Source organism: Ovis canadensis, chromosome 3 (genome assembly GCF_042477335.2).
Source record: "Ovis canadensis isolate MfBH-ARS-UI-01 breed Bighorn chromosome 3, ARS-UI_OviCan_v2, whole genome shotgun sequence".
Lineage (NCBI taxonomy): Eukaryota > Metazoa > Chordata > Mammalia > Artiodactyla > Bovidae > Ovis > Ovis canadensis.
Window position 1 is genome coordinate 37,621,937 of NC_091247.1, and position 27,542 is coordinate 37,649,478.

The window sequence follows — 27,542 nt, forward strand, 5'->3', positions numbered from 1 at the left end:
TTCTGTCTCAGGATTTCCCTGCAAATTTATAGACTTGAACCCGGTGAACTCAATTGCCCTTTGGGTTTTATCTCTGAGTCTGTTGCCGAGTGAAATTTCCCAGGCTAGTCAGTTGCTTTCTCCACCCAAGGTGTATGGAAATGTCCCCAAAGGGCAAGCCTTGAAACATACTGCCTTACCTTGAACACCTCATACTTCACTGGAAATGTCCTCTCTTTTGCCTTTATATTTTGTGGCCCAATATTGAAGGACATGATGACATTGTTGTTTTCCATGCTGTCTGGCACAGAGAAGGTGTATTGCATGCCCCTCTGGTATCCTGCATGAAGAACAGCAGTGATTGGACCTCAGCTTGTCCCTGGGGTTCTGGGATGGAACCATGACCACTTCAGAGCGCCAAGCCCAGTTCAGTGGGTTGTGGAAGAAACTCTGCATTTGAAGACCCAAGACCAGGGTTCCAGTCCCCATAGTTACTAGTTGTGGCACAAGCTGCTTTATTTTGTGAGCCGTAGTCTCTTCTTAAAAACAAGGAGGGAAAGTATAGTTCCTATGTGGTGAAAATGTTTCTTCCACTGTAAAATGGAGGGCTATTTTTATAAAGTTCCCTGGTGCATGGTAAAGAATTCACCTGTCAATGCAGGAAATGTGGGTTCGATCCCTGGATTTGGGAAGATCCCCTGGAGAAGGAAATGGCAATCTACTCCAGTACTCTCAGCTAGGAAATCTCACGGACAGAGAAGCCAGGTGGGCTATAGTCCATGGGGTCACCAAAAGTCAGACATGACTTGGTGACTAAAACAATTTTTGTAAAAGTGGGATTCCCGAGGCCTCAGGTATGCATGAGCTTATGCACTGGTGACAACCATGGAGCCGTGAAATGATGTCAAACCCCCAAGCACACATGGAGACAGAGGAAGAGAGGCTGAGAGATGTCAGTTCATAGAACTCTGCTACCCGAGTGTCCTCACCAAAGCCAGAGGGAGACCACTAATGTGAAAACCATGAGATTCCAATGCAGAGATAACATATGAAAAATGAATGAAGATAAATCAAGATAGAGATGAATTAGCAAACATCAGAAGGTTAAGGCACAATTGGGAAGCTCTGAAAGGCAAAGAGGGAGACATACATGACTGTCACAGTTGTCAGCTTTTTTGTGAGGATCTAAGGTGATGCACCCCAGGTGCGCTTAGCAGCACAGAGCCGGTGCTGTTGGCTGCCGCCCTGCCCTCTCTCCCTTGTAAGGAATTACTAACGATGGCACCAATGTATAATTCTGGCTAGTTTCTCGACCTGCACTATATTTAGGGAAGAGGGCTTTAGCCCCACAGTTGGGTAGGTGGAGCTCAGGAAGATTTAAATCAGTCAACCTGCTGCCTAAGAGTGACTCAGTGACTTCTCAGAATCTGCCCATGGCCTCCTGGTGACTAGCTTCTCTGACCAGCAGAGTGAAAAGACTGGGGGAGGGTGGGTGGTGAGATCATTCAAACACACTATACTTGGCAGACTGGTGCCAAGGAGAGGGAATGCGCATGTCAAGGTGCAAGGGCGCGCGTGCGCACACACACACACACACACACACACAAATACATTGTTTGCATAGCCTTTACTATCCAGGGTGTGTAATCACACTCAGGTTCATCTTCAGAGGGTGATATTTCACTTATCCATGTCACAAAAGGGGAGCCGAGGCAAGTGAGAGTATGTCACTTACTCCCTTAAAATCTCATCAATAAAATTCATCTTCCAGGAGCCCAAAGACAGGCTCTGAGGCGCCCACCTCTTGGACCTCAGTACGGTGCTGCAGCCTGCAGGTACCAGTCAACATCAACCAAAAGGGGTAGGAGTATGCTCCCTGGTGCCTGGATGGGGCTTTGTGGCTTCCAGGGGCAGACAGAGATGACTAATTCCACTGGGAACAGTTAGGGAGACTGAGGACAGAGAGCCCAGAGCCACAAAGCCAAACTGTGGCAAAGACAGTGGTTGAACCCAGGGCCTGACACATGTCCAGTGTTCTTCTCACAGCCCTCCCAAAGTCCTGGATAATCACTGAAGTGCAGTGGGCCCATTCTAGTCCTGGGAGGTGGTGGAGGTTAGCAGAAGGGCTGTGGGAAAGCAAGAAGCCAGGGGAGGCACATCTGAGAGCCTCCCACCCACCCCCTCCAGCAATCCTTTTTCCTGGAGAAACACAGCTGTCCCTTTGGGCTGACAAAGTCCTCCCCTTCTTTAGGCTGACGGTCTAGAATCAAGGGCCACTGAGAGCTTAAGCCAGGACAGGGCAAGAGCTGGCAGCTTCTCACCTGGTAGAATAATTACTGTCATAGCTACCTTCAGTGTTTCCTGGAATTAGGTGGTCCTTAAACGTCATTTGGGACCATCTTTCATGGAGCATGCTTCCATGGTCCAGGCTGATTGGAACTTGGTTACATATAAACAGGCCGAAGAAGTTATCTCGGAAATCTTGACATGACATCCTGTTATAAACAGAGACACATCGCTTTCGTGACCATTTGTTTGTTCCTTGGGTGGAGGTTCCCATCACTTTACTGTCCCTTTGCCTGTCAACTATAGTGTCCATTGATTTACCACTATCCTACCCAAAGACCAGAACCCCATTCTGGTTCATTTGTGGGCAAATGCCCTTCTGATTTCTCCTGGGAGGACAAGTGAAAGTGAAAGTCACTCAGTCGTGTCCGACTCTTTGCGACTCCATGGAATTCTCCAGGCCAGAATACTGGACTAGGTAGCTGTTCCCTTCTCCAGGGGATCTTCCCAAACCAGGGATCCAACCCAGGTCTCCCACATTGCAGGCGGATTCTTTACCAGCTGAGCCACCAGGGAAGGGATCCAACCCAGGTCTCCCACATTGCAGGCGGATTCTTTACCAGCTGAGCCACCAGGGAAGCCCAAGGACACAGTCAAATTACGGGTTCTGTAGGCCCCTTTCCTGGCCAGCAAGATGGCTGTCAGTCTCTTTCTGTCCTGGGTCCTACACTGTGCTAATAAAGTCACTTTTCCATAGGCCCTTTGCCAAACGCTCTATTGAAGTCTTGTGCTGGTGTGTGCTCAATCTCTCTGCCATGTCCAACTCTTTGTGACCCCATGGACTGTAGCTCACCAGGCTCCTCTGTCCGTGGGATTTTCCAGGCAAGAATACCGGAAGGGGTTGCCATTTCCTTCTTCAGGGGATCTTCCCAACGTAGGGATGGAACCCACATATCCTGTGTCTCCTGCATCTCAGGTGGAGTATTTACCACTGAGCCATCTGGGAAGCCCTTATCAGAATACAATGGACTCAACACCTAAAATCATGCCTCTGATTAAAGTTGCAAGGCTGAAAATATTTTTTCCTTCTAATTTATATTTGTCCCTCTGATTCTCAATTACTTAGACCTAGTCTCTTTTTCACACATACTAAATTTTATTCAAATTTGTCACTGAAAAAACTAGACAATTCATCAGAGAAATGTCCATCTTATCCTTTACAAATGTGAGTGTAGGGCTGAGGATGTTTTTCAAATTTTTTAAAATAAAAAAAATGTTAATGCTGTATTGAGGTGTAACTTATTAACAATTTTCCAATAGTTTCAGGTGGACAGCAAAGGGACTTAGCCATATATATACACATATCCATTCTCCCCCAACTCCCCTCCAACACCCAGCCTGCCACGTAACACTGAGCAGAGTTCCATGTGCTATACAGTAGGTCTTTGCTGGCTGTCCATTTTGAATACAGCAGTGTGTACATGACCTTCTCAAACTTCCTAACTATCCCTTGCCCCTGGCAACCATAAAGTTCATTCTCTAAGTCTGTGAGCCTCTTTCTGTTTGTAAGTTCACTGTATCATTTCTTTTTAGATTCCACATACAAGGGATGTCATATATTTCTCCTTCTCTGTCTGACTTAACTTCACTCAGTATGACATTCTCCAGGTCCATCCATGTTTCTGCAAATGGCATTATTTCATTCTTTTTAATGGCTGAGCCATAGTCCATTGTATATATGTATTACATCTTCTTTATCTGACGATATGTTTTAAAGCATCTAGTCTTACATAGCTGCTGAGTTATGACACTGACATCTTACTCAGAACTCTAGAGAGAGGGCTGGGAGGTTAACCTCAAGTCACTCTTTTATGATTCATGCCAGGAAAGACTGTGGCACTCCAGGGTTCCAAAAAGACGGCAAAGAATTTACACGCCTGATAACCATGTATTCTGGTTGCCAGGAAACTGCTGATTTCAAAGCTTTAGTGCCAATATTCCTTTTCACCGTTAACATCTGCTGCAAGTTCTAATATTTCAGAGCTGAAAGGCCTTTCATGCAAAGAGAGAACACACAATATCCTTTTCAAAGCTTTGGTGTCTTGGTGGAGAAAATAAGCTCCTTCTATATAAGTCTCTGCAAAGCTAATCCTCATTCTCACAAAAGTTTAGGGAAAGGGTGGGGATTGAGGCTTTGGGCAGTGGTTAAAGATTTAAAATATAATAATAATAATGAAGTGCCAAATAATAAAATAAAGTACCAAAACTCGCCATTGTCCTTATCCTCATACAGCTGGCTTTTCCGCTGGTCATGGGTTTCCTGCCACTCCGGAGACCTGGGCATGGAGAGACAGACCATAGGATGAGATCTCCTAGGATGTTTCATTTCAACCACACGTGCCCTGACAGGGGCCCTTTGCACAGGCCTCCAGAAGTTTCCAGGTGCGAGTGGACAGTGTTATTCTACCTGACAATTCTTTCTATGCTGATAGCTTCTACACTGTCCCCAGCCTTATCCTTTTTCCTGAGCTTTAGAAGGATACATGCTATGCTTCATCCCTTGTCTCCACCAGAGCCCCACCATGACCTTGAAATCAACCTATTCCAAACCATACTCACCCACTGTCTTCTCCTATTGCCCAAGGGAGAACATGAAGGGTTATTCTCTCTTGTACCCTCCACGTCCAAGCCATCACCAAATATTAATGATGCATTGATTCTACCTTCTAAACCCCTCTCAAAACCATCCAATTATTTCCATCCTGATTGCTGTGTTCAAGAACCCTCACCTCCCTCGTGGACTGGCCTCCCAGAACTCAGCCCTACCCACTTTCCTATTCATTCTCCACACCTCCAATCAAAATGATCTTTTTAAAGCAGAAGTCTGATTATGGCAGTTCCATAAACACATGAAGCACTGCCCCACTTCTCTCAGGATGAAGTTCAAACTCTGAAACAGAACTTGACCTCTGCCCACCTCTCCAGCTTTACCTGAGCAGCGACCTGTTCTCCCTGCCCTTGAACTATACACTCCAACAATAATGAATATCTTTGTTTCTTAGAAATGCTGGTCTGTTTGGCGGCCGTGGCAGCATCCAACCTCCACCCCACCTTGGCCTTCACCATGATGCTCCCTCTGCCTGGAATACTCCTCCTTTCAGTCCTGAAGCCCAATAACTTCTATTCATTTTTCCTCCTAAAAGTTACTTCTGCTGGGAAACCTGCCTTGTCCCCTGTGGTGCCCCTCCTTTGAGCCCGCACAGCACACTGTACCACTCCTGTCCCAGCACTTAGCACCCTCTGATACTAGTGCCTGTATATTTCTTGTTGTCCCTCATTAGCCTCCAAGGTCCATGAGATGAGTGACATTGCTCAGCATTGCATAATATCATCCTATGTTGGATGATATTATGGCTTGAACACATGCCTTGGCATATAGTAGAAGTGAAGTGAAGTGAAGTCACTCAGTCGTGTCCGACTCTTTGCGACCCCATGGACTGTAGCCTACCAGGTTCCTCCGTCCATGGGATTCTCCAGGCAAGGATACTGGAGTGGGTTGCCATTTCCTTCTCCAGGGGAACTTCCTGACCCAGGGATCAAACCCGGGTCTCCCATATTGTAGGCAAATGCTTTACCCTCTGAGCCACAAGGGAAGCTGTCTATATTCTTTGAGCCCCTTTTTTGCTGGGGCAGGGAGTGGGGGAGAGGAAAGAATACTGGAGTGGGCTGCCATTCCCTTCTCCAGCAGATCTTCCCGACCCAGGGATTGAACCCGGGTCTCCCGCATTGTAGGCAGACGCTTTACCAGACGTCTGAGCCACCAGGAAAGTTATATAGTAGAATGCCGGCTTAATAAATAATTAAAGCTGTCTGCTTCATTGGGATGATGCATTCCAGAAGCTAGTCCTAGGGTCCACAGTGAAGGATACTCTTATAGGCAGAAGGGAGTAGCTGTCCCTTCCTTTCGAGCCTGCTCCTCAGAGCAGAGGCATGCTCATAGGAGATGAGCCCCATAGGCACAAAAGTGCAATGAGATGTTTCTCTGGGAGTAACTTGCAGGGTGGGGCTGGGTCACTTCTGAGCCAGGAGAGCAAGGCAGGGACCACTCCAGCTTCTGGCTGCAGGCTGAGCCAGTCAGATGTGTTATTGTAAAATGGTAATTTTATAATTGAGTGATAATTACATTTTCTGCAGTGTGTAAGGGAAAATAAATGTAGTGTAAATCAATACGCTATTGATTCATGCAAGTTTGCCTTTAAGTGTGTGTGACTGAAATTTCCATTATGGTTGAGATTAGACCATCCACTCTCCAGTTCTTAAAAACTAGGGAGGGAATTGACCAGCGCATGGGGAAAGTGAGGATGCAGCCATGCCACTTCCTTCCAGCCTGGTCATTGGTAGGGGATTGCGAACCTCAGCCCTCAGTCATGATCCACCAGAGAAGGTGTGGTGGGCTCCACCCCCGACTCCTGCTCTGCACACTTCTCTGCCCTGTTCAAAGGCCTTCATGAACCCCAGGACTCTAGGGCACAAATCTAAACTTCTCAGCAGGCACCAGGCTCCCTGGCTCCAGGTTGTGACACGTCTTTCTCTCTCGTTCCACTGCCCCAGGCCAGCTTCCTGGCTCTTAACACACTAAATAACACACAATAAATGTGTCTAGGCACAGCAGCTGACACTTCCCTCCTACCTAGGGATCGCTTTCAAAGTGAGTTATACTTTTTTTTTTTGGTTGAACTCCATTCAATGCCATCCATCAATCCCTGAACAGACCTGCCCGTGGGAAGCTTCTCTTCCCTCATCTCTGGGGTCCCTAGTTGCCTTCACTGGCCATTTGATCTCTAGCACAGAGACTGTGGCCAGAACATCAGCTCGTGTGAATTTCTTGCTTCTTTCACTCAAGGAGGATGGACTGCAGACACCTTCCCTTCCTCTACTTCTGCTATCGCGGCCAGCCCCAGTTAGGGATCCCAGCTAATCTGATTGCCCCAGCCACAGTGGGCAGCTTGGAGTGATGATTGGGAAGGTGGGGGGAGGGACTTGGTAGCGCCATGGACACCCCTGGGGAAGAAGAAAAGAACAGAGGTACAGTAAAAGGAGGGAGGGCGGCAGGGAGCAAAAATGCTGTCCAGTGGTTTGTGGTTTTGCAAGTTCATTCCCCTTGTGTTGGGGGAGAGGGGACTAGCTGCCCCTTTTTCAGAGGGTATCTGAGATCACAACAGGTTTACTCTAAGTCAGGTTACCTATTTCCTCTCTCGACCTTTCTCACGTTACTACCCTCCAGCCCCACTTGTGTAGGCACCTCAGCTGTTGGGGCTCACACAGGATCCCGGGACCCATACAGGATCACACACCACTCAGCCTGGAGCACAGGGGTCAGGACGGGGACAGGAGCAACACTGGCCTTTGCCTCCAGGACACGCTTCTCCCCACATTGATGCTCATTGCTTGTTAGGGCCTGTTCTCTTGTGTGCCTGAATGCTTTGCATTTCCTTTTGGATCATCTCTTCCTTGTGCTAAGCTGCCTTGGCCTCTGGACTCTGTCCATGGACCTAATACAGGTCCTCAGTGGCCTGTGGATGGGCTGGGCCTCACTGGAGGAGAGGAGCCAAGAGGAACCAGTCTGTCGTGGCTGGCCCTCCATCCCTGCTCAGGACTGCCGTGTCATTCTTAGCAAAGGGGTGGGGACCAGGAGTCAGTCCTCCTGGCAGCTGGGAAAGGCCAGCCCAGCTCCCCAGGAACCACAGACCACACAGGAGGGGGCCCACAGGTCAGCTGGGCCAGCGAGCAGCTGCCTGGAACACAGCCACAACTAAGACCCACTTCCTCCTGTCACTCCCACCACCAGCAAGGTGCATCTGGACTGATAGGGCAGGAGAGACAACACAGGTGGACCAAGTCAAAAAATCAGCCAGATCTGCGCCTCAGTTTGCCAACTCCCCCTCTGCTGCTGCTAAGTCACTTCAGTCGTGTCCGACTCTGTGCGACCCCATAGACGGGAGCCCACCAGGCTCCCCCACCCCTGGGATTCTCCAGGCAAGAACACTGGAGTGGATTGCCATTTTCTTCTCCAACGCATGAAAATGAAAAGTGAAAGTAAAGTTGCTCAGTCGTATCCGACTCTTAGTGACCCCATGGACTGCAGCCTACCAGGCTCCTCCGTCCATGGGATATTCCAGGCAAGAGTACTGGAGTGGGGTGCCATTGCTTCCATCCTGACGACATAGCACCATCAGGACCTGAATCCCATGGGATCCTTTTATGGGCTGAGACTCCTGATCTCCATCTCTGTCTGCCAAGTAGAACCCAGCGTCTGCCCTGCCCCACCCCTTTTAATTTTTTACTTTTTCTAGGTAGTGTATGAGTTCACTGCTCTGGTGTACCCACTGGAAGACAGACACTGTCTCTTGTCCCACAGCTCCCATCCTGCAGTGTACTTAGTACAGAGTACACAGTAGGTGTCTACATGATGCCTGGTAAGTGGCATCATGGGAGTGTGTGATGGATGGACAGTGCCACACAGGTGTGAGCTGGATAGGCTCGCAGGGAGCTCCATCTGCTGCCCTCGTGGGCCAGGGTGCTCTCTGAACACCAGGTGTCCATGAAGGAGAGAGAGAGAGGTTTCCAGAAGCCATACCGGTCGCTCCAGCGCCCTCTCCATTCAGTCTTGCCCCAGGGGTTCCACAGGCGGATAAGATACTCCCAGCTTCTCCTGTACTCAATCTGCAAAGAACAGAAAAGGAAAACTGTCAGTGTTCTCCAGCAAAAGTTGGCAGAAAGGATATGAATGCAGCTGCTTTTCACCTCCAAGGACTAATTTAACTTCTGACCTCATTTGGCTGCAGCCAGAAGAAAAAATGGAAAGGAAAAAAAATCAATGCTTCTGCCCGTGTGGAGTTGGAATGAGATCGAGAAGAAAATGGTCCTTTTTTTTTCTGCGCAGCACCTTGAAGGCAGGTGCGGCTTCCTCATTCCATAAGACTGCATCCTAAAGCCTGCACCAGCTGAGACTGCCTGGCAGACAAACACTGAGGATGCTGCTGCCACGGCTGCAGAGGGGGAGATCTTTATGGGATCCTAGCCTCCTCCACATCTTGTTGCAGCTGGCATCTCTATTCCACAGAAATAGCTGCTTCCTGGCTGGCAGCCCCTTGGGAGCTGTGCTGGGGTCTCCACAGCACTGTCCTGAGCAAGGCCAATAGAGAAGGCTGATCTGAGCAGGAAGAGGACTGCCTGGGAATTGAGCCCTTCCCCAGCCTGCAGTTGGGGCGGGGGGCAGAGTGGGGGCTGCACCTGGCTCCGGCAGCCTGTCTCTGTAGGGCATCTGAGTGCTCTGAAATTTCCTACCTTCCTGGGGGCGGGGGGATGGGGGGGTGGAGGGAGTGGGGGGTAGGGGGTAGAGGTGGAAGGGGTCACATCATTATCCCTCCTAGATACCGAGGTCAGCAAACCACTGAGGCCAGAGGGCAGGACTGTTTGTTGCAAAGTTAAAACAATCACAACCCTTTGAACCTAAGTTCCTGGATCCAGGAGGCCTCTGCCTGGGGAGAGGAATTAAAGCATGATTGAATTACAGCTGTGATATTGATCGGTGTTAATGCTGTCGGAAGAGACAGAGGGGTGAAGAAGGAGAGGATTTGTTCACTGATTCCAGGTCAGAGGAGAAAGTTCTGAGTGGAATATTCCCATGTGGGAAAGAAACATGTGTGTGGAGGCAGGCCCAGAGCCAGGCCTGACTGAGCGTGTGATGTGTGCTGTAGCCTTCAATCCTCCCAGGTAAATGTTCATGTAACCCCCGTCTTGCAGAGGTGGAGAATGAGCATCGGAGAAGTTAAGCAACTTTCCCAAGGCCACAGAGTGAGTGGCACAGGAGGAATTCTGATCCTCACCATGGTCAGTCTCCAAAGCCCAGGCTCTTAATTTTGAAATTGGGAGTGGAGAACGGATACAGCTGCTCCAGGGCCCAGCTCATTCTGGGATGTGGCTGAGACTTTGACCTTGCATGGAAACCCTGGGCGAGCATGTGATTACCAAAAGGGTGGTGCCATGAAGGAGCCAGGGGCTTCCCTGGTGGCTCAGATGGTAAAGAATCTGCCTGCAAGGCAGGAGGCCCAAGTTCAATCCCTGAGTGGGGAAGACCCCCTGGAGAAGAGTATGGCAACCCATTCCAGAATTTTTGCCTGGAGAATTCCATGGACAGAGGAGCCTGGTGGGCTACAGTCTATAGGGCTGCAGAGTCGGACACGACTGAGCAACTAACACACATACATGAGAGAGCAATGGGGTCAGAGAAAGTCACAAGAACCGAGCTTGGGTACAGTTCTTTTCTGTCCACTTCTGTCTGGCTGACACTGCAGGGGAAGGTACTCTGACTTTTAATGCCACATGAGATGCGGGTTCCCCTTCTATGCCCCATCCCCTGGGGCCCCAGGCTTTGTACATGGTATATTACTAACCGCCAGCATATGATGGAGCCCATGGAACAGGGAAGTGAGAAACAATCTTCTGGTGGTCCAAAAAGCTTAATAAGCCACCCTCAGTGCCTAAGGGATAGTCAGGGGCTCAGGCAGGCATGGGAGAAGAGCAGCCAGTGACTGGAAGGGGCTGAGGCAGCACTAAATGATGCGTGCAGAGAAACACACATCCCCTTGCCCCGGGGAGTCACCGACCCAGCTAGGTGCATAGTAAAAAATGCCAATTTCATTTATCTTCCTGTCTGTGTCCCACCCAGAGGGAGGATGAGCAGATTAAAAAGCATGTTGCATTTATGGGCTGGTTTAATCTTAGCACTTGTGGTCAGAGTTGTAAGCCCCTCTTCCTAGAGGAAGAATCTTTAATCAAGTTCTTGGGTCCTTGTCTGACTGTGTTACTTCTTTCTGACAGGGCTCTGTTACCACATGGGCCTTGGCCAAGGGGTTCAGGGGTCACCTTCAAGGCCAGGGTCACGGCTGCCTCTGAGAATGGGCGAGCTTCCTTGCGTTACTCTCCTAGCTACTGACTGTACCCTGACCCTGGTCAGATCTCTCAGAAAGGCAGCCACTGGGAAGAGGTGATCCAGGTCATCTCTCCTGGAAAGCATCCTCTTGAATGTGAGTTCCATAGGTGGTTAATAGTGACTCCTAGAGAAAATTGTTTCATGGCTAACGGTAGATTAAAACCAAGCTGCACTTATGTTGTTAATACAGGCCTTCTCAGAGCCTTTAAATGCTAACATCCAAATACTGCCTTCGCAGAGTATCTCACCAGGCTGGCACTGCTGAGAGCACATGTTGGGAAGTGTTAGTAGCCACAGAACAGCAGGAATGGCGGGAATGGACCGTGCAGGACACACGGTCTTCATCACCTACTGTCACAGGAGACTGTCCTGTTCAGACTGCTCAATGCATTGTAAGAACAACTCAAAGCATGTGCTGTGGGGGAGAAACATCAGGGCCATGAGCAGCAGCATCAGGAGCCCAAACCCCAGCTAAACCCACACTTGGACTCCCCAGTTTGCCTCCCTGAGCTTGCCCTAGAAGTTTACTTGGCTACTCTGTCACTGCCATCCCCAGGCCCAGCCTTGGCAGGACTCACATTCCACAGCCATCTGGACCTCTCGATACACAAAGTGCCTTCTCCCCGGTGTTCAGAGGAGAAACAGAGGCTATCTCAATGTATTTAAGGGCCTTGCCAGGAATGGCTGGCACATCACACAGGTACCATGGCTCTTTCCTTCTAGGCCCAGTACAGATGTCACTCATTGATCACAGCTCTCTTTTCCCAGTCTGGAAGCAGAGCCAAAGTCTTGTCGACACAGTTATCTAGGCAGCAGTGCCGGGATCAAGGCTGGCACACGAGAAAGCCAATTTGCTCTCCCTAGCCTAGACTTGTCCACATCTGGGATGGGGAGCTTTGGGGGAGCAGAGCATCCATCCGTGGTCAGATGTGATGACAGTACTGTCTGTCTCCACTGAGAATTCAGAGAAGGGCGTGGCCAGTTCCAGATGAAGTGCATCGGAGCCGCTGGGACTGGGATCTTCTGTGGCCTGGGTTTGTCAGGGCCTCTTCCTTGCTTCTGAGAAATATTTGAGCTCCTCACATACATTCTATGATGGAGGATCCGTGATGTCATTTTCACAGGCCAAGAACAAATGCATTGATTCACGCAGGCAAGTGCCCACATCCATTGATCCAAGAGCATCTATTAGGTGCCTACTATCCTCCAGGTGCTGTGCAGAGGAAGCATTTTGGTCCTGATTTCCTTAGGGAGGTAGGCAGGGGGGCAGGAGACAGAAGGTATTGCCTCTGTTTTGCAGATTGGACCATTCACCCAAACACAAAACAGTGAAGCAACTGGCCTTTGGTCAATGGACAAGAGAGACAGATTGGCACAGGGAAGGGAGATACGAGAAACAAGCCAGAAATAGAAACTGAGGCTTTGCATTCCTTGCTCCATAAATACATGTGAAAAATGGACCCTGGGGTTTGTAACTCTGTCTCTTAGGCCCTAGAAAACATTATCAGATCTCAAGAGCTGTGAGAAATACAGGGATCGTGGTGGGGGTAGCATTTGTGGGAAATCATCACAAGACCAGGAAGGACATTCCCTGCATGTCTGAGTGATGAGCATAGATGGGAACTAAGGAGACGTGGTGTCTGAGCCCAGCCCCTGCAAGCAGCTATGCAACCCTGACCTTCCCCCCTCAGGCCTTGGCTTCTCATTTATGAATGAAGGAGGCTGGACTTAAGTCATGTTTTCCAGAATAAATGTTACTGCACACACTGGTGACATGCAATTTTGTCCAACCCAAGTCGGTTGTTGCACTGGGGAGAAAGACTGTCCCCCAAGAGCCACCCTCCCCTCTTTTGTGGGAATAAAGTTCTAGCTGGGCATATGGCGGCCCTACCAGGTTTGTTTTCCAGATACCCCTGGGCCTTGGGGTGGCCCGATTAGGTCCAGACTCATGGGATCTGAGAGGTGTGTGCCTGCATTGACACATGCCTTCCAGATGGGTGTATAAGTGTCCCTAGCCTCTTTCTCCTCCCCAGGATGGGAGATGAGGAGACCGGAGGCCGCTGTCCTGGACTCACAGGTAGAAGCCCCATGTTACAGATGGCAGAGCCACCTACCAGCTCTGGAATCACCTGCTCACCTGAGGCATGAACTTGATCTTGTTTGAGCTCCTACATTTTGGAGAGTCTCTGTCATAGTTAAGTTGGTATGTAGCAAATAAAACCCTTTCAGGACAAACTCTCCTCCAAAGTCAATTGGGTAGCTATTCTGCTTTCTTCTGGGGCTAATCCCCCAACCTGGCTAGACACTCAGCCTCTCTGAGGACATTTAAGGAGAGTAGATCTCTGGTTGGGGGGTGGGTGTCCCTGAAGGATGGTGATACCAGACACCAGAACTTTTGGACCAATAGAGGGAATGAGATTGTCCATGACAGGCCTGGGCAAAGCAGAGGCAAGAGTGATCAGTACCCGTTTCAGCTTTGCTGGGCTCCCCTTGGCATGCGATTCTGATTCCTGTTTAGGGGAGCAAGAACCCTGGGGCACCGTGTCCACAGGGAGCCTTACCTGCTCAGCGCCAGTCACTGTGTAGGCATGCCGGCTCACCAGTCCATTTGCCATCCTCATGGACTCGCTTATGGGCTTCAAAGGAGAGAAGCAGACCAAGCAGTAAACACTCATGTGTTCTTCAAAAAAAACCCCAGAAAAGCACAACTCACTCAGCAGCTGAGCTGGGGCTAGATGACAAGCCTCCCACTGACTCACGCTGGAACGCCATGTGTTCCTGGATCTCTTTCCTACAGCAGCGGAGTTTGAAGGCTGTAGGGTGTCTGAGGCTCCAGGACTTCATACCTCAGGTGACCACCCTATGACAGACAGAAGCCCACTGGGTCCTGAGGACCTGGGCTGCTTGCTTTTCTCTAATGGCTTGTTATCAATGAGACATATCCCAACACATATCTTCTGGGCATTTTGTGGGAGTCAGGAAGACCTGCCACCTCCAGGCCATGAGGAATTGGGATTTAAAGTGCATTTTGGTTTCAGGTGGTGTTCCAGACCAGGGGCATGTGACTCAAAGCCCACGTGGTTAAAGAGCGAAGGAAGGATCTGCAGGGATCAGGCGCTGGCTGCCTTGGAACAGAATCAGATAATTTGGAGGGTGAGCCAAGCTTTTCACAATGGGGGATGCTGCCTTTAGGGTGCTGCCTTTACAGCCAGTGAGAATCAAAGGGCCTCCCCCGATCACTCTGAACCCCACTGCTTCTGGTCACAGGGAGCAGTGGGCAAAGGCTTCAGCATTAGACGACAGCGCCTGAAGCCCTGCTCAGCCGCTTACCGGCTGTGTGATGCTGGGCGTTTCACCTAGCCTCCCTGAGCCCATTTCTTCTTCTGTAAGTGAATTCTGCGCTCCCGGTTTCATGGAGGGCTATTGCGAGGATTAAACGAGGCAGTGTCAACAAAGCACAGCATCAGTGCTCCATGGTGGTCACTTGGCCATTCCCCTTACGAACTGAATGGGCCAGTGGCTGACCACTCAGGGGTGAGGAAAGGCTTGAACAGTGTAACAAGATCCCTGACCCACTCACCCCGGCCAGGGTGCCGCAGGTCATCAGAGAGCCTGCCTCCGCTGCCGTCTTCACCAGCGTCATCAGGTCAGGCGGGGATGAGTGCAGGCTGATGTTGGTGACCACCCCTCCCGTGAGGTCCACCAGGGCATCGGGGAGGTAGCCATAGTGCAGGTTGGCATAGGACCCATGAAACCTGAGAAAGAGGAAGGCAGATCAACCCCAGTGGTGCCTCTGGTGCCTCCAGGAAGGGAGATAGCACCCTGGACTTCTGTGTATTTCCCAGGGGAAGGATTTACCAAACCACCCCTTGGCTGTGGCCATCCGCCCAACTTCTGTCCTCCTGGATAAAGATTCTAGCAATGTGCCACCCTTATCGCTTCTTTTTCCTGGTCCCCTGGGCAGTCTCACAGGTGGCAGCATTATATAGAGGTTAGGAATGCAGGTGCTGGGGCCACAGGCCAAGGGTCAAATCCCAATCTCCCCAGATATTTAACTGCTTGACCTTATCTAAGTTACTTAACCTCCTAGGACTGGGCTTCACATAGTGCCTGGCACATGGAAAGCTTTTAATAAAGACTGGCTGTTAATACAATGAGGATCCACTGTTTCCTGTTTAACAACAGTGGTAAGTACTGGCTGTGTGCATGGTACTTTGTATTCAAAGACAAGTGAGACCTCTGCCCTCCAAGAGACCACAGTCAACAACTCTGATGCCCTCTGTGACCATAAGCAGCCTTAGTCCTTACTCTTGTGTGAAGCTTGATGCAGAATTCCCCCTTCCATCCTCAGAACTAACCCTCCCCCAATCCCAAGAATCATCAGGGAGGTGATGTCACTGAAGGTAACACAGGTGAGGACAAGGCTTCCATACACATCCCCCATACATACCAGCTAAACTCTCAGACCCGTACTCCAAAGTGCCTCTCCCACCCTCCCACGGGGTTTCTGCTTCGGGACCCACACCCCGAGAAAAGCCCAGCTTTACTCCTATCTTGCCTTCCTCCCAATTTTCTCCCAACTGTGGCAGCCCCAATCACCTACTGGTGAGGCAGTCTCGACTCAAGAGCCAGTCTGCTTGGGCCACCTCCTGGCCTCCCCTGTCATGATGTCTCAGGCTTGGGCAGGAGGCTGAGCTTCTCAAGGTCCCCTCTGCTCATCCAGGGAACGGGCTCTTGCAGCGGTGCTGCCAGTAAAGCACAGACAGCATGTGGAGCGGGTCTGGCTCACGGAGGTGTGCTTCCCGTGGGCACAATTGGGACAGCAAGTCCCTGCTTCCCTGCTTCTACTGTCCCCCCTGAACAGCAGCACTTGCCACCGAGATGCTCTCCCCTTCAAAGGACACGTCAGGTTGCTTGGCCTTCCTCGGGTGTCTGTTAATTATGAGAGCACGTGGATCAGCTTGGAACAGAGAAGAAGTGACTGGGGGTTCTGGGAAAGTTTCTGAGAAGGGGCACAACTCTGAACTAAGTTTTATCCAAGTAAGGCTATGGTTTATCCAGTAGTCACGTCTGGATGTGAGAGTTGGACCATAAAGAAGGCTGAGCACTGAAGAACTGACGCCTTCAAATTGTGGTATTGAAGATTCTTGAGAGTCCCTTGGGCTGCAAGGAGATCAAACCAGTCAATCCTAGAGGAAATCAACCTTGAATATTCATTGGAAGGACTGATATTGAAGCTCCAATACTCTGACCACCTGAGCCAAAGAGCTGATTCATTGAGAAAGACCCTGATGCTGGGAAAGATTGAGGGTAAGAGAAGTGGGCGGCAGAGGATGAGATGGTTGGCTGACATCACTGACTCAATGGACATGAGTTTGAGCAAGCTCCGGGAGTTGGTGATGGACAGGGAAGCCTGGAGTGCTGCAGTCCATGGGGTCACAAAGAGTCGGACATGACTGAGCGACTGGACAACAAGGAGAGTGGGACAGACACTCTGGGGAGGAAGAACAAGTCAGGGAGGCTTTGGAGCCGGAAGAGTGTGGTGGAGTGGGGCCAGTGATGGACTGACTGGTGCTCCTGGGAGAGGCAAGATTGATAGATTACGGGGAAAGCCTACAGCAGGGGCCGGATGGATGAGGTCATATTTGGTTTGAGAACTCAAATTCCTGTCAATGAGGTGACCTGGAAAGGTTACTGTGGGGTCCTAAAATACAGGCAGGGCAAACCCACAACAACACGAGGTGAGCCGGGCTGGGTGGGAGACCCTGCCACCCATAGTCAAAGCTGTCTGGTGGGCATGTTCCCCATCACTGCCTGGCCCTGGCCAGGGATCTCAGCTTTCCTGTCCCTGACGGGCAAGCAGTGGCCAAGCCCCTCCCAGAGAAAGCCCTGGCCTTGGCTTGCTTTCTGGTGATGAAGGTCAGGCGTGGGTCCATTCTGCTGCCGCCTCTACTGGGGCCCATGGCCTCGGATAAGACCCCTCCCAGTCCTCAGCCCTTCACCCAGATCTGCTCTGGGGCCCCTCAGACATCTCTCTCTCAGCATACTTCCAACTCTGCTGTTCTCTTCCCCTGAGACCCCCAAAATTCACATAAACCCACACCAGCAAGCACAGATAAGCAGCCGCTCTCCGCAGGACACTGTCCCAGGTACAAACACCATGGATGCTGAGAAAGCCTTGTTTTAATGAAAGCAAAGGACCCACAGAACCCAACGGCCATTCTACAAGAAACAGATGACAGATGGATCTCGACTTGTTATTAAACTGGTTCTAAATCTTATCTCCCTCTCTCTGACTAGGGTTATGTTTGGTATTAGACTCTTATCTCTGTGATGTTTGCTGAGTCAACTGCAAAGCTTCCCTTTGGTCACGATTGTGCCCAGGTGGGTCTCAGTATATCTGACTCACTTGATTTTCAACATGTTTTCAGGCTCTGGGTCATAGATTAAGAGGGCGCTGAGGGTGCCAGAAGGTCACCAAGACCAGTGAACCAGTGAAGTTGCTCAGTTGTGTCTGACTCTTAGCGATCCCATGGACTGTAACCTACCAGTCTCCTCCATCCATGGAATTTTCCAGGCAAGAGTACTGGAGTGGGTTGCCCTTTCCCTCTCCAGGATATCCTCCGGACCCAAGGATCAAACCCAGGTCTCCTGCATTGCAGGCAGACAGTTTGCCGTCTGAGCTACCGGGGAAGCCCAAGACCAGGGTTTTAGAATCTATTCCAGAGCCCACCAGCATGACCCACCTCCCTTGCTGCCACACCCCGTTCTGGCTTCAAATAGAACTGCACTAGAGCCACACCAGGGAGGCCCTGCTGGCTCTGTCCCGTCACTCCAGGGCCACGACCTCAGTGTCTACAAGCCTCGTCTTGTTATCTGGGCTTCATTCTCAAATGCTAACGTCCAGCTCTTCCTGACACTGGAAATGAGCAACAGCTTCAGTTAGGAACAAGGTGGCTCAAAAGAAACAATGTACAAAAACAGTACTTGGCAATGCACCCTCCAGAAGGACAGGGACTGGTGGTGGTGTATAGGATTGGAACCTTTTTTTAGGGCCCACAACTGCATGGTCCCAGGTCTTCAGTCTTGTCAAATAATGTCTGATCACTTGACCAAAGACCTCAGCAGACTCAGCTTAATCACTTGCACCTGCCATCACATCACTATTCGGAGTCTTGGCTTCCCCATATGAACCAATGCTTAAGCATTGGTTAGGAAGATCTTTGGGGAACTTGATTCCAGAACACTCTCCACTCCTCATTTTCTCCCGAAATGTGGGGTCCCCTGGCCTTCTGTCTCCTGGTATTGATTCCTAGCTGTGATGTGTCCCTCCCTGTGTGGCTCTTGATGCTAGCAGCCTCTTACACACATATGACTCTTGTATCTGATGTCAGCACCCTACCCTCTGGAGCCATCACAGAGACACCAAAGGAAAGGGGAAGGATCCACGGCCAGCAGCCCCTCTCTCGGTGTCGTCCACAGCCTCCTCTCGCTATGTCTCCCTGATGCCTATGTATCCTGTCCCAGCAGTGGCTGGGTGTTTAGACAGAGCTCTCTCTCTGCTTTACAGACACGAGCTCACAGATCCTGCTTGTGTTTCAGGGACATGGCAGCTCTTCTCAGCCACCTTGGCTGACAGGAAATAGAAAGGGAGGGAAAGACAGAGAGCGCTGCGTTTGCCACACCTGTCACTACGCCTGTCACCTGGACCCAGGAATTCTGAGAGAGCCTTGTTCTCGCCCCTCAGCTTCAGCCTCATTTTAGAAAAACGTCTCTCTACCTGACAATGATAGGAGAGAGGGAAGAATTCAGATGTCAGGTCAGATCCAGGAAGGATGCCGAAAGGCTGTAATTCTGAGTCGCAGAGATCCCAGAAAGGATGCTAGGCAGCCTACCAGATTTTGTCCCCCACTCTCCTGTTTTGTGACCTCTGGGGAAAAAAAAACAGGCAAATATATATTTTTTCCCCTCCACATCTGACTCACTTGACCAATTCATTTCCAGACTCCCCAGCTGCAACAGTGTTTCAAAGTCTGGAATCCAAATGTTCACTCAGTGTCCTCTACACCCTGGGAGGGAAAGAGGACCTCTCCACTCAGACATGTGGGGTTCTCCATGCTTGTTCTTGTGGGCCAGAGACTGAAGCAAAAAGAAGCAAAAGACAAATCCTTTTCTTCTAGGACAGGCAGTGTCAAGGGATGATGGACAGGCATGTGCCTGGGGAGGACAGATCTGATCCCAGCTTGGCTTCAAACACTGTGTGACTCTGGGCAAGTCATTTCATCCCCCACTAGCCTCGGTTTCCTCATCTTTCAGAGAAGGTAGGGTTTGATGCTGAAAGAGGCTCCGTCTAGGTCTGATGTGCTCTATTTGATTTCCTCCACATTCTACAATCCCCTTCTTTGATGGAGGGGAAAGCTTTTAAATAGCTTTGGAGTTGGCAACATTTTCTCCGGCTCTAGGTTTCTTCAGGCAGTTCAATGTGGATTCTGAGTCCAGTTTCCCATTTCTTTTCAAGCTGAATGACAGCTTTAGGTCAGCTGTTAACAAAATGAGGTCAAAGTCATCACTTGACTCTCGAGCTCTCTTAATTCTCCAAGTGAACCGCCTTGCTCCCCCCTTTCAATAAAGGAAAAAAAAAAAAAAAATGAAGCCCTGGAATGGTGAGTGCTGAATCCACCCAAGAAAGATAATGGCAGTATTTGCATAAGAAGCTTAGAAGTGAATTAACCTCCCAAAACATATGGATTGTTTCAACCGCCTTGGTTGTTTTCTGGGCTTCATTCTCAAATGTTAATGTCCAGCTCTTCCTGACACTGGAAATGAGTAACAGCTTTAGTTTTGAACAAGTTGACTCAAAAGAAACAATGTTTAAAAAGAGTGCTAGCTATGTGCCCTTCAGCAGGACAGGGACTGGTAGTGGTCTGTGGGGTCGGAACCATTCTTCAGAGCCCAAGACTGGGCGGGGTGGGGTCTACAGTCTTGCCAAATAATGTCGCCTGATCAAATGACCAAAGACCTCAGTGGACTCAGGTTAATCACTTTCACCTGCCATCACATCACCATTCGGAGTCTTGGCTTCCCCATATGAACCAATGCTTAAGCATTGGTTAGGAAGATCTTTGGGGAACTTGATTCCAGAACACTCTCCACTACTCATTTTCTCCCGAAATGTGGGGTTCCCTGGCCTTCTGTCTCCTAGTATTGATTCCTAGCTGTGATGTGTCCCTCCCTTGTGTGGCTCTTGATGCTAGCAACCTCTTACACACATGTAACTCTTGCATACCCCACCTGGGCCAGCCTGAGCATCTCTATTCCAGCATGCAGTGCAGTGCCTAGACTATGACAAAAGGCACAATAAACATCTGTTGAATAAAATCAACCCAAATTGTGCAAGCGAAGCACGTGACTTGAGGAGTTCATAGGTACTTCAGCTTGTGAACACCAGAAAATAGTCCTTGACACAGGGTGTTTAGACCATATGATAATAAGCAGCTCCTGCCCTGCCCCACACACATAAATCCAATCTCACGGTACCCACACCAGGCCCCAGACTGTCTGCCGGGGTTGCTGCTCCTATCATTCCCATTGTTGGGGATGTCCATGCCCCCATGTCCCCTCTCCCTCTTCTGAAATCTCACCCATCCTTTAAGGCCTCAATCACTGCCACCTCCACTGTGCAGTGTCAGCTGACTCTCTGTGAGTCAGAAAGTCAGAACTACTGTCTCTTCTCTGCCCTCTCAGCAGACTTTGCCCATGATATTTGTATTTTATTTGGGCCTGTACACCAGCCCCGAAAATAGTACCACTGTCAGTCCCTACTTCTGTCCAGCTCTGCCCCGCCCACCCCTCGCTGTGTGCCTCTGGGTCCCTCCCAATGGCTGTGTCTAACACAGCCTTGCACATGTAATTATTTATATAGGATGTCCCACGAGGTGGCAAAGGCTCTGAGGCTCCCAGGGGCACTGCTTGAATTGAGCAGAGTTGCCAAAAGTCTCGGGACCGACTGGCGGGGAGCATCTGTCAGGGCTAGTGGCTGGGCGGGCAGGGCTAGTATCCAGACCCCAGGCATGGGGACAGGCCCATCCTTACTTGGCGTAGGCCTTCTCCAGCAGGCACGGCCAAAACTCTCGCTTGTTGCGTGGTTTGACAAAGAGGTACTCGTTGTTCAGGACAGGTAGGCGATCGTCAATGACCACTTCCACCCACTGGCCACACCGCCAGAACTGGAGGAGAGAGAGCAAAATATATGCCTTAGTAGAGCTGGGGCAGGAGGGAGGTGCTGATCCCCCAACCCAGGCCAAAAGATTACCACCATCGCCACATGACCACCACAGTGTGACGAGAAGTCTATGCAGATCAAAATCCAAGCCCAGGTTGGCAGACAGGGGACGGGCCTGTCATCTCACTGACAGGTGAGTCACAGGTCGAGTTAATCAAGGAAAACACAGGCAGGGAGGAAGGCGTCTCGGGTCTAGCTGGACTTTGCTACTAATTCCTGCCTCACTTTGGCATGGCCTTTGTGAGCTTCGGACACACGCAAGAGGCTCCAGGTACATCTTGTGTACAAAATGGGTGCAGCAAGAGCAGATGCTGATAGCAGAGGAGAATAGCTGACTGGGAGTGTCCTGATGGGGAAGGAGAGTCTTTGGGGAGCTGGAGGCTCAAGGGAAGAAGGGCAGGATTCCTGCAGGTGGCAAGGAGGTGGGAAAGCATCCCAGATGGTAGCCACAGAGTGGGCAGGACACAGAGGCCTCCGAACGTGAGGTTGCTGGGGAGGACTGAGCAGGTTGAGCCTCACCCCGGCCCTCCTGTCCTCACGTCCGGCTGGCTCTGCCATCAGAGCAGCAGCAATGAAGCAGGCTGGCACTGCTGCCGCCAAGAGCGTGAGCGAACCAGATGTTCCTCTCCAAAACAGACTGGTTTAATCTTCAGCATTCAACTCTTAATGGTTCACCCGGGGATGCTGCCAAATGACGAAGATTCATAACAAAGGCAGCTTTTTGGAGTTTGTTTGCTGGTCTCTGGATCAGCAACAGGGCTTCTGGCCTTAGGCCTGAGTCTTGACACAGGCAAGCCTCCAACAGCATGGTTCAGAGTAAGGCCGGGTGGATGTGATCCATCACCTGCTCGTGGTGAGGGGGAGCCATCCGCGTGGCCTTGTCCACAGCTGAATGTCCCAGGTGTTGGACTGTTGCACCTGCATGAGGATGCATTATTGAAGCAGAGATGGAGACCAAGACAGAGATGTCAGGGGAGACAAAACAAAGAAGGTGTTCTTGCGGTCTTTAACGAACCAGTCCACTGGAGCTGGTGCTCTCAGAGCTGTGGGTCTGCGTCCCCACTACGGTCAGATGTACAGGCGGCTGAAGTGGGGAGCCAGCAGAGACGCTATTCTAGTGAGGCCACTGAACATGTCTGAAGCACCGAGGAAGATAACCCTGGCTTTTGGATGGAGGGTACCAGAAGCACAGACCGACTGGAGTTTAATTGGATGGCAAAGTGTAGGAGCCAGTGTCTAGTCAGTGGAACCATGCTCCAGGCCTAGTTTTATCCTGAGCAATAGCTATTGGATAAGATACTTAATTCTCTGTGACTCAGTTTCCTCATCTGTCAAATGGTGGTAAGAGTAAGAACCACCTCACACTGTGACTGGATCGGACGAGACTGTGAGAGTGGGATCACAGTTTTGAAAGAAGGAACTGTTTTTTCAATAGCCTTTTTGTTCAGCACCTAGGATAGTGCCCAGCACACAGTAGGCCACCAAGAGTGAGTGAGTCCTGGCTTGAATGAGCCCCTCTGATTGGTTCTACCTATACTTGCACCTTCCCAGGCCAGTAGAGCTGACCAGACTTGCTCTCCCTATACAAAGGGAACCTCAGATAAAATCACTGTTCCCAGAAAGGATGTAAATGGCCTGATGAAAATGGGCTTGTCAAGAATGAGGTCAGCGATCTGTGTTTCCTAGTTCACTTCTCTGGATGAGGAGGGCTGGCCCCTAGATAATATCTGCACCCTTTAACAGGCAGCCATCTGACCAGCACCCAAGTATCTGCAGGAAACCAGAAGGGTTTTGGGCAAAGCATCCAAGTTGCCCAGATACAAGGCTCTTTACTGAGAACTGTGCCCAAACTCAGAAAGAACAGATATACAGAGGTCAACACTGCAGCTATTTCTGGAGAACCGTGGGACTTTCTTCACCTTCCAGAAGGGCAGAGCATACCCTGCCTAGACCTCAATTTGTCCTAACCACCTGTCTCTCCACCACTTGTAGCTTTGAGGTGAGCCTGGACACAGCTAAACCCTGCCCCCTCTGGCTAACTTTTCAGTGTGATCCTTGGACCAGTAATATCAGCATCATCTGTTAGAAGACCTAGCATGCAAATAATTGGACTTCAGGAAGAGAAAACAGGATAAAGGAGGATGCCCAGAAAAAAAATGGAAGGCAACAGCTGAGCAGAAAAAGGAGGCAGGTCTTCAGAAAGAAGGGGCTTACTGAATTCCAGGCAAGATTATTCTTCAAAAGGACACAGACATAGAGAACAGACTTACAGCGGGGTGGGGGAGGAAGGAGAAGGTGGGATGTATGGAAAGAGTAACACGGAAACATATACGTTAAGTAAGTAAGCGAAGCAGCTCAGTTGTGTCTGACTCTTTGCGACCCCGTGGACTGTAGCCTACCAGGCTCCTCTGTCCATGGGATTTTCCAGGCAATAGTACTGGAGTGGATTGCCATTTCCTTCTCCCATGGATCTTCCCGACCCAGGGATCGAACCTGGGTCTCCCGCATTGTAGACAGATGCTTTACCATCTGAGCCACCAGGGAAAATAGGCAGCCAATGGGAATTTGCTGTATGACTCAGGGAACTTAAACCAGGGTTCTGTAATAACCTAGAGGAGTGAGATGGGGAGGGAGGTGGGAGGGAGGTTCAAGCGGGAGGGGACATAGGTATACCCATGGCTGATTCATGTTGATGTTCAGCAGAAACCAACAGGATACTGTAAAGTAATTATCCTTCAATTAAAAATAAATACATTTAATTATAAAAAAAGGCATACATCTGGACATATTCTAAAGAAATTTCCGAACCAAGGAGAGAGATTGGATGGCAAAGTGTAGGAGTCAGTGTCCAGTCAGTGGAACCGTGCTCCAGGCCTAGCTTTTTCCTGAGCAATAGCTATTGGATAAGATGCTTAATTCTCTGTGACTCAGTTTCCTTATCTATCAAATGGTGGTAAGAGTAGAACCACCTCACACTGTGACTGGGATCGGATGAGACTGTGAGTGGGATCACAGTTTTGATCATACAAATTTGCAGTTTGAAAGAATGTGTTGCATACAAGGTCAAGAAAATAGATTGGATATTTCTTCTGCAACACTGGAGAAGCTATAAGACAATGGAAAAATGTTTACAGATTTTTGAGAAAAAGGAATGTAATCCAAAAATCCTAAATCCAACTGAAATACTGTTTTAAAGAAAGAGCAAGTGAAAAAAATACGTAATCTGAGGAAACTATTCAAGGAATTACTCCTACCAAATGATAATGAAGTTAGAACAAAAATCTTAAGGGGAAATGAAGGCTGAAGGAAACAATGGTGAATTTGAATGGTGAGTTTTGAATATATTTTGGACAAGAAACATACTTGTAACATAGTGAGAGTAAAATTGATAGTGAAAGGATGAGCAAAAATATAACAGGGAAATGTAAGTAACAGGAATCTAGAGTAGCAATGTGAAAATCAGGTGAGGAGGGAGTCAAGGTTAGAAGCTTCATACGTAACAAAGAGGGATATTGTGTAAGTTTTGTTCTAAAAGCTGAAGAGCAAAAACATAATTATTTGGGTACAAAAGAATAGAGCAAGAAAACTATAAAGTCAAAACATAAAAGGAACCCTCCAAACTATAACTTTGGGAAAGAACTTTAATTCACTTCTTTTAGAATGTGACAAATCAAACAGACAAAAGATAAGCCAAGACAAAAGAGATAATTGCAGATCATATAATCTATAAATCAGAGAACTTGACTGCATATATCAAACTTAAAACCACTGGATAATTTATTAACATATATATATATATATATAGCAAAGAGATTGATAAAGTAGACTTAACCACAAATTAGAGGAAATTAAATAAAATTTCAGAGACTTATCTAAGCAACTTTGGGGTAATGCATTTAAAACTATAGAAGAAATAGTTGATTCTCCCAGCAAAATATAAATTTCAAGAATTAACTCCAGAAGAAATAAGAGGCCCAAGCAGATCAATAGCTATTGAACACACTGGAAGAGTTAAAGAAATCATATTTTAAAAGGAGATAGGTCCAGACAATTTAACAATTGTCTATTTCACTTGCAAAGAACAGATAATCAATGATTAACAACCATTATATAAATTATTTCAGATCAAAGTAAATCTCAGTTTGCTCATATCAAAAAGCTAGTATAACTCCAAAGCAAAACAACAAAAATCTGGAATCCAATTGTACATGTGATATAGATGCAGAAATTCTAATAAATTTTTAGCAACTTGAATCCAACAGTGGATTAAAAGAATGGTATACCAGAAAGTATGCCACTAAAATCAAGAGAAGGCAGAATTTTGCTCTTGTCACCTCATTCAAAATTACAGTCTTCTAATTAATACAGCAAAACAAAATAACTCTATAAAAAATAAATATTGAGACAAAAGTATCTTTATTTGTGGATAATATTTGATAACTAAAAAATATCCAGACATTAATAAAGAAAAAATTAGAATAAGAGAATTTGATAAGGTAGCTAGATACAACTTAACATAAAAAAAGGACTAGCATTCTCTTTTCATCAACATATAGTTAGAAAAATCATTCATGTTAGCTACAAAATTGTAAAATATCTGAGAATACATTTATCAAGAAGGATATGGAAGGAATATCAAAACATAACTATAGCATTTTATTGAAGGACATAAAACTAGTTCTGAATAAATGGAAAGATATACTGTGCTTTTGGAAAGAAATAATTACAATAATAAAAATGTGATCTTTCCAAATTAATACATAAATTTAATGCTGCTCTACTCTGCTTCATGGTGGCTTTTCTTTTTAATTAGATGCAATGATTTAAAAATTCTCACAGAAGAATAAATGTGCAAGAATCAACAAGATAAAATATTTTTGAGGGAAAGACACTGAATAATGAAGGAGAACACGTGCCACCAGCTGTCACAACTCACTGTGAAGCTGCTGAAATCAAAACAACAGGGTGTGGCACAGGCCAGACAGACAAAATCACAATGGTGTACGGGGTCTTTGATCAATAATACTTTTCTTTGGCTGATTGTTTCTGCCATACTTTTTATTGGGTTGCCTAAAATGTTCTTTCAGATCTTTCCATAAGATGCTATGGAAAAAAAGAAAAAGAAAACAAAAAAGATGCTATGGAAAAAAGCAAATGAACATGTTAACTGTTTTCTTCCCTATGTGTTGCCAGATCCTGAGTTCAAATCCTTTTGAGGAGCTAACACACATTAACTAACACTTATGTGTCTCTCCCGCATCTCAGGCTGCTAGACCAAGAGAATGTTCAAGACAGCTGCCTCCCTAGGCTCACAGAGAATCCCATTTAAGGAGCATCCCAGCAGCATACTTACCCAAAAATGGAAAATCCCCGCATACTGGTATGAAAAGCTTTGGTCTGTGAGGATCTTCTTCAGATACCCTGGACTCTGTGTCAAGGCCCCCAGTGCTGCCAGGAACCAGCAATCCCCTGGAGGGGAGGGGGATGTAAGTCATGAGATGCTGTTAGGACACACCTGAAAGCCCCACCCCATGCGCTGCTCAGAGTTGGCGTACCTCCTTCCTAATAATGCTTTTTTTTTTCTGTCTGAGAGAGGAGAATCGGGGGAAAGATTCACTGGGGTCAGTTCCAAGTAAGATAGAGGTGATGGTGGTAGTTATGGAGACAGTGGTGGGGATAGGGGTGGAGCAGGGATAGGGATGGTGGTGTTGGTGCTGCTATGATGGTGACGGTAGTGTAGTCAGGAGAGCCCCAGCCAAGCGGATGGGCCAACTTGCCTTCTGATTCTCTTTTGGCCCAAGGTGCCCAGAACCAAAGTTACAGCAAATTTTGTTGCCAGCATCGGTGGCAATGGTGCACTCTAAAATTGGGGAGAACAGATTTCTGTTTTTCTTTGCTAATATTTACTCAGTCCCTCCTGGTTTTGGGGCCTTTCCAGCCCATATCCAGGTTCTCCCCTCTTCCCCCTTGAGGGAACATGGCTTTGAGTTTCTCCTTGAA

General features: G+C 48.5%; 1 protein-coding gene across 1 annotated transcript in view; it reads right to left on the minus strand.

Moving 5' to 3' along the window:
• CAPN13 (calpain 13) overlaps positions 1 to 27,542 on the minus strand; it is a 57,608-nt gene that overhangs the window by 20,537 nt on the left and 9,529 nt on the right. Inside the window, exons 5-12 of the mRNA XM_070292321.1 lie at positions 26,896 to 27,011; positions 21,353 to 21,486; positions 14,841 to 15,015; positions 13,822 to 13,896; positions 8,903 to 8,988; positions 4,527 to 4,601; positions 2,329 to 2,474; positions 180 to 319 (exon numbers count right to left, since the gene is read on the minus strand). Coding sequence (XP_070148422.1) covers positions 180 to 319; positions 2,329 to 2,474; positions 4,527 to 4,601; positions 8,903 to 8,988; positions 13,822 to 13,896; positions 14,841 to 15,015; positions 21,353 to 21,486; positions 26,896 to 27,011 — 947 coding nt within the window. The remainder of the gene's footprint in view (positions 1 to 179; positions 320 to 2,328; positions 2,475 to 4,526; positions 4,602 to 8,902; positions 8,989 to 13,821; positions 13,897 to 14,840; positions 15,016 to 21,352; positions 21,487 to 26,895; positions 27,012 to 27,542) is intronic.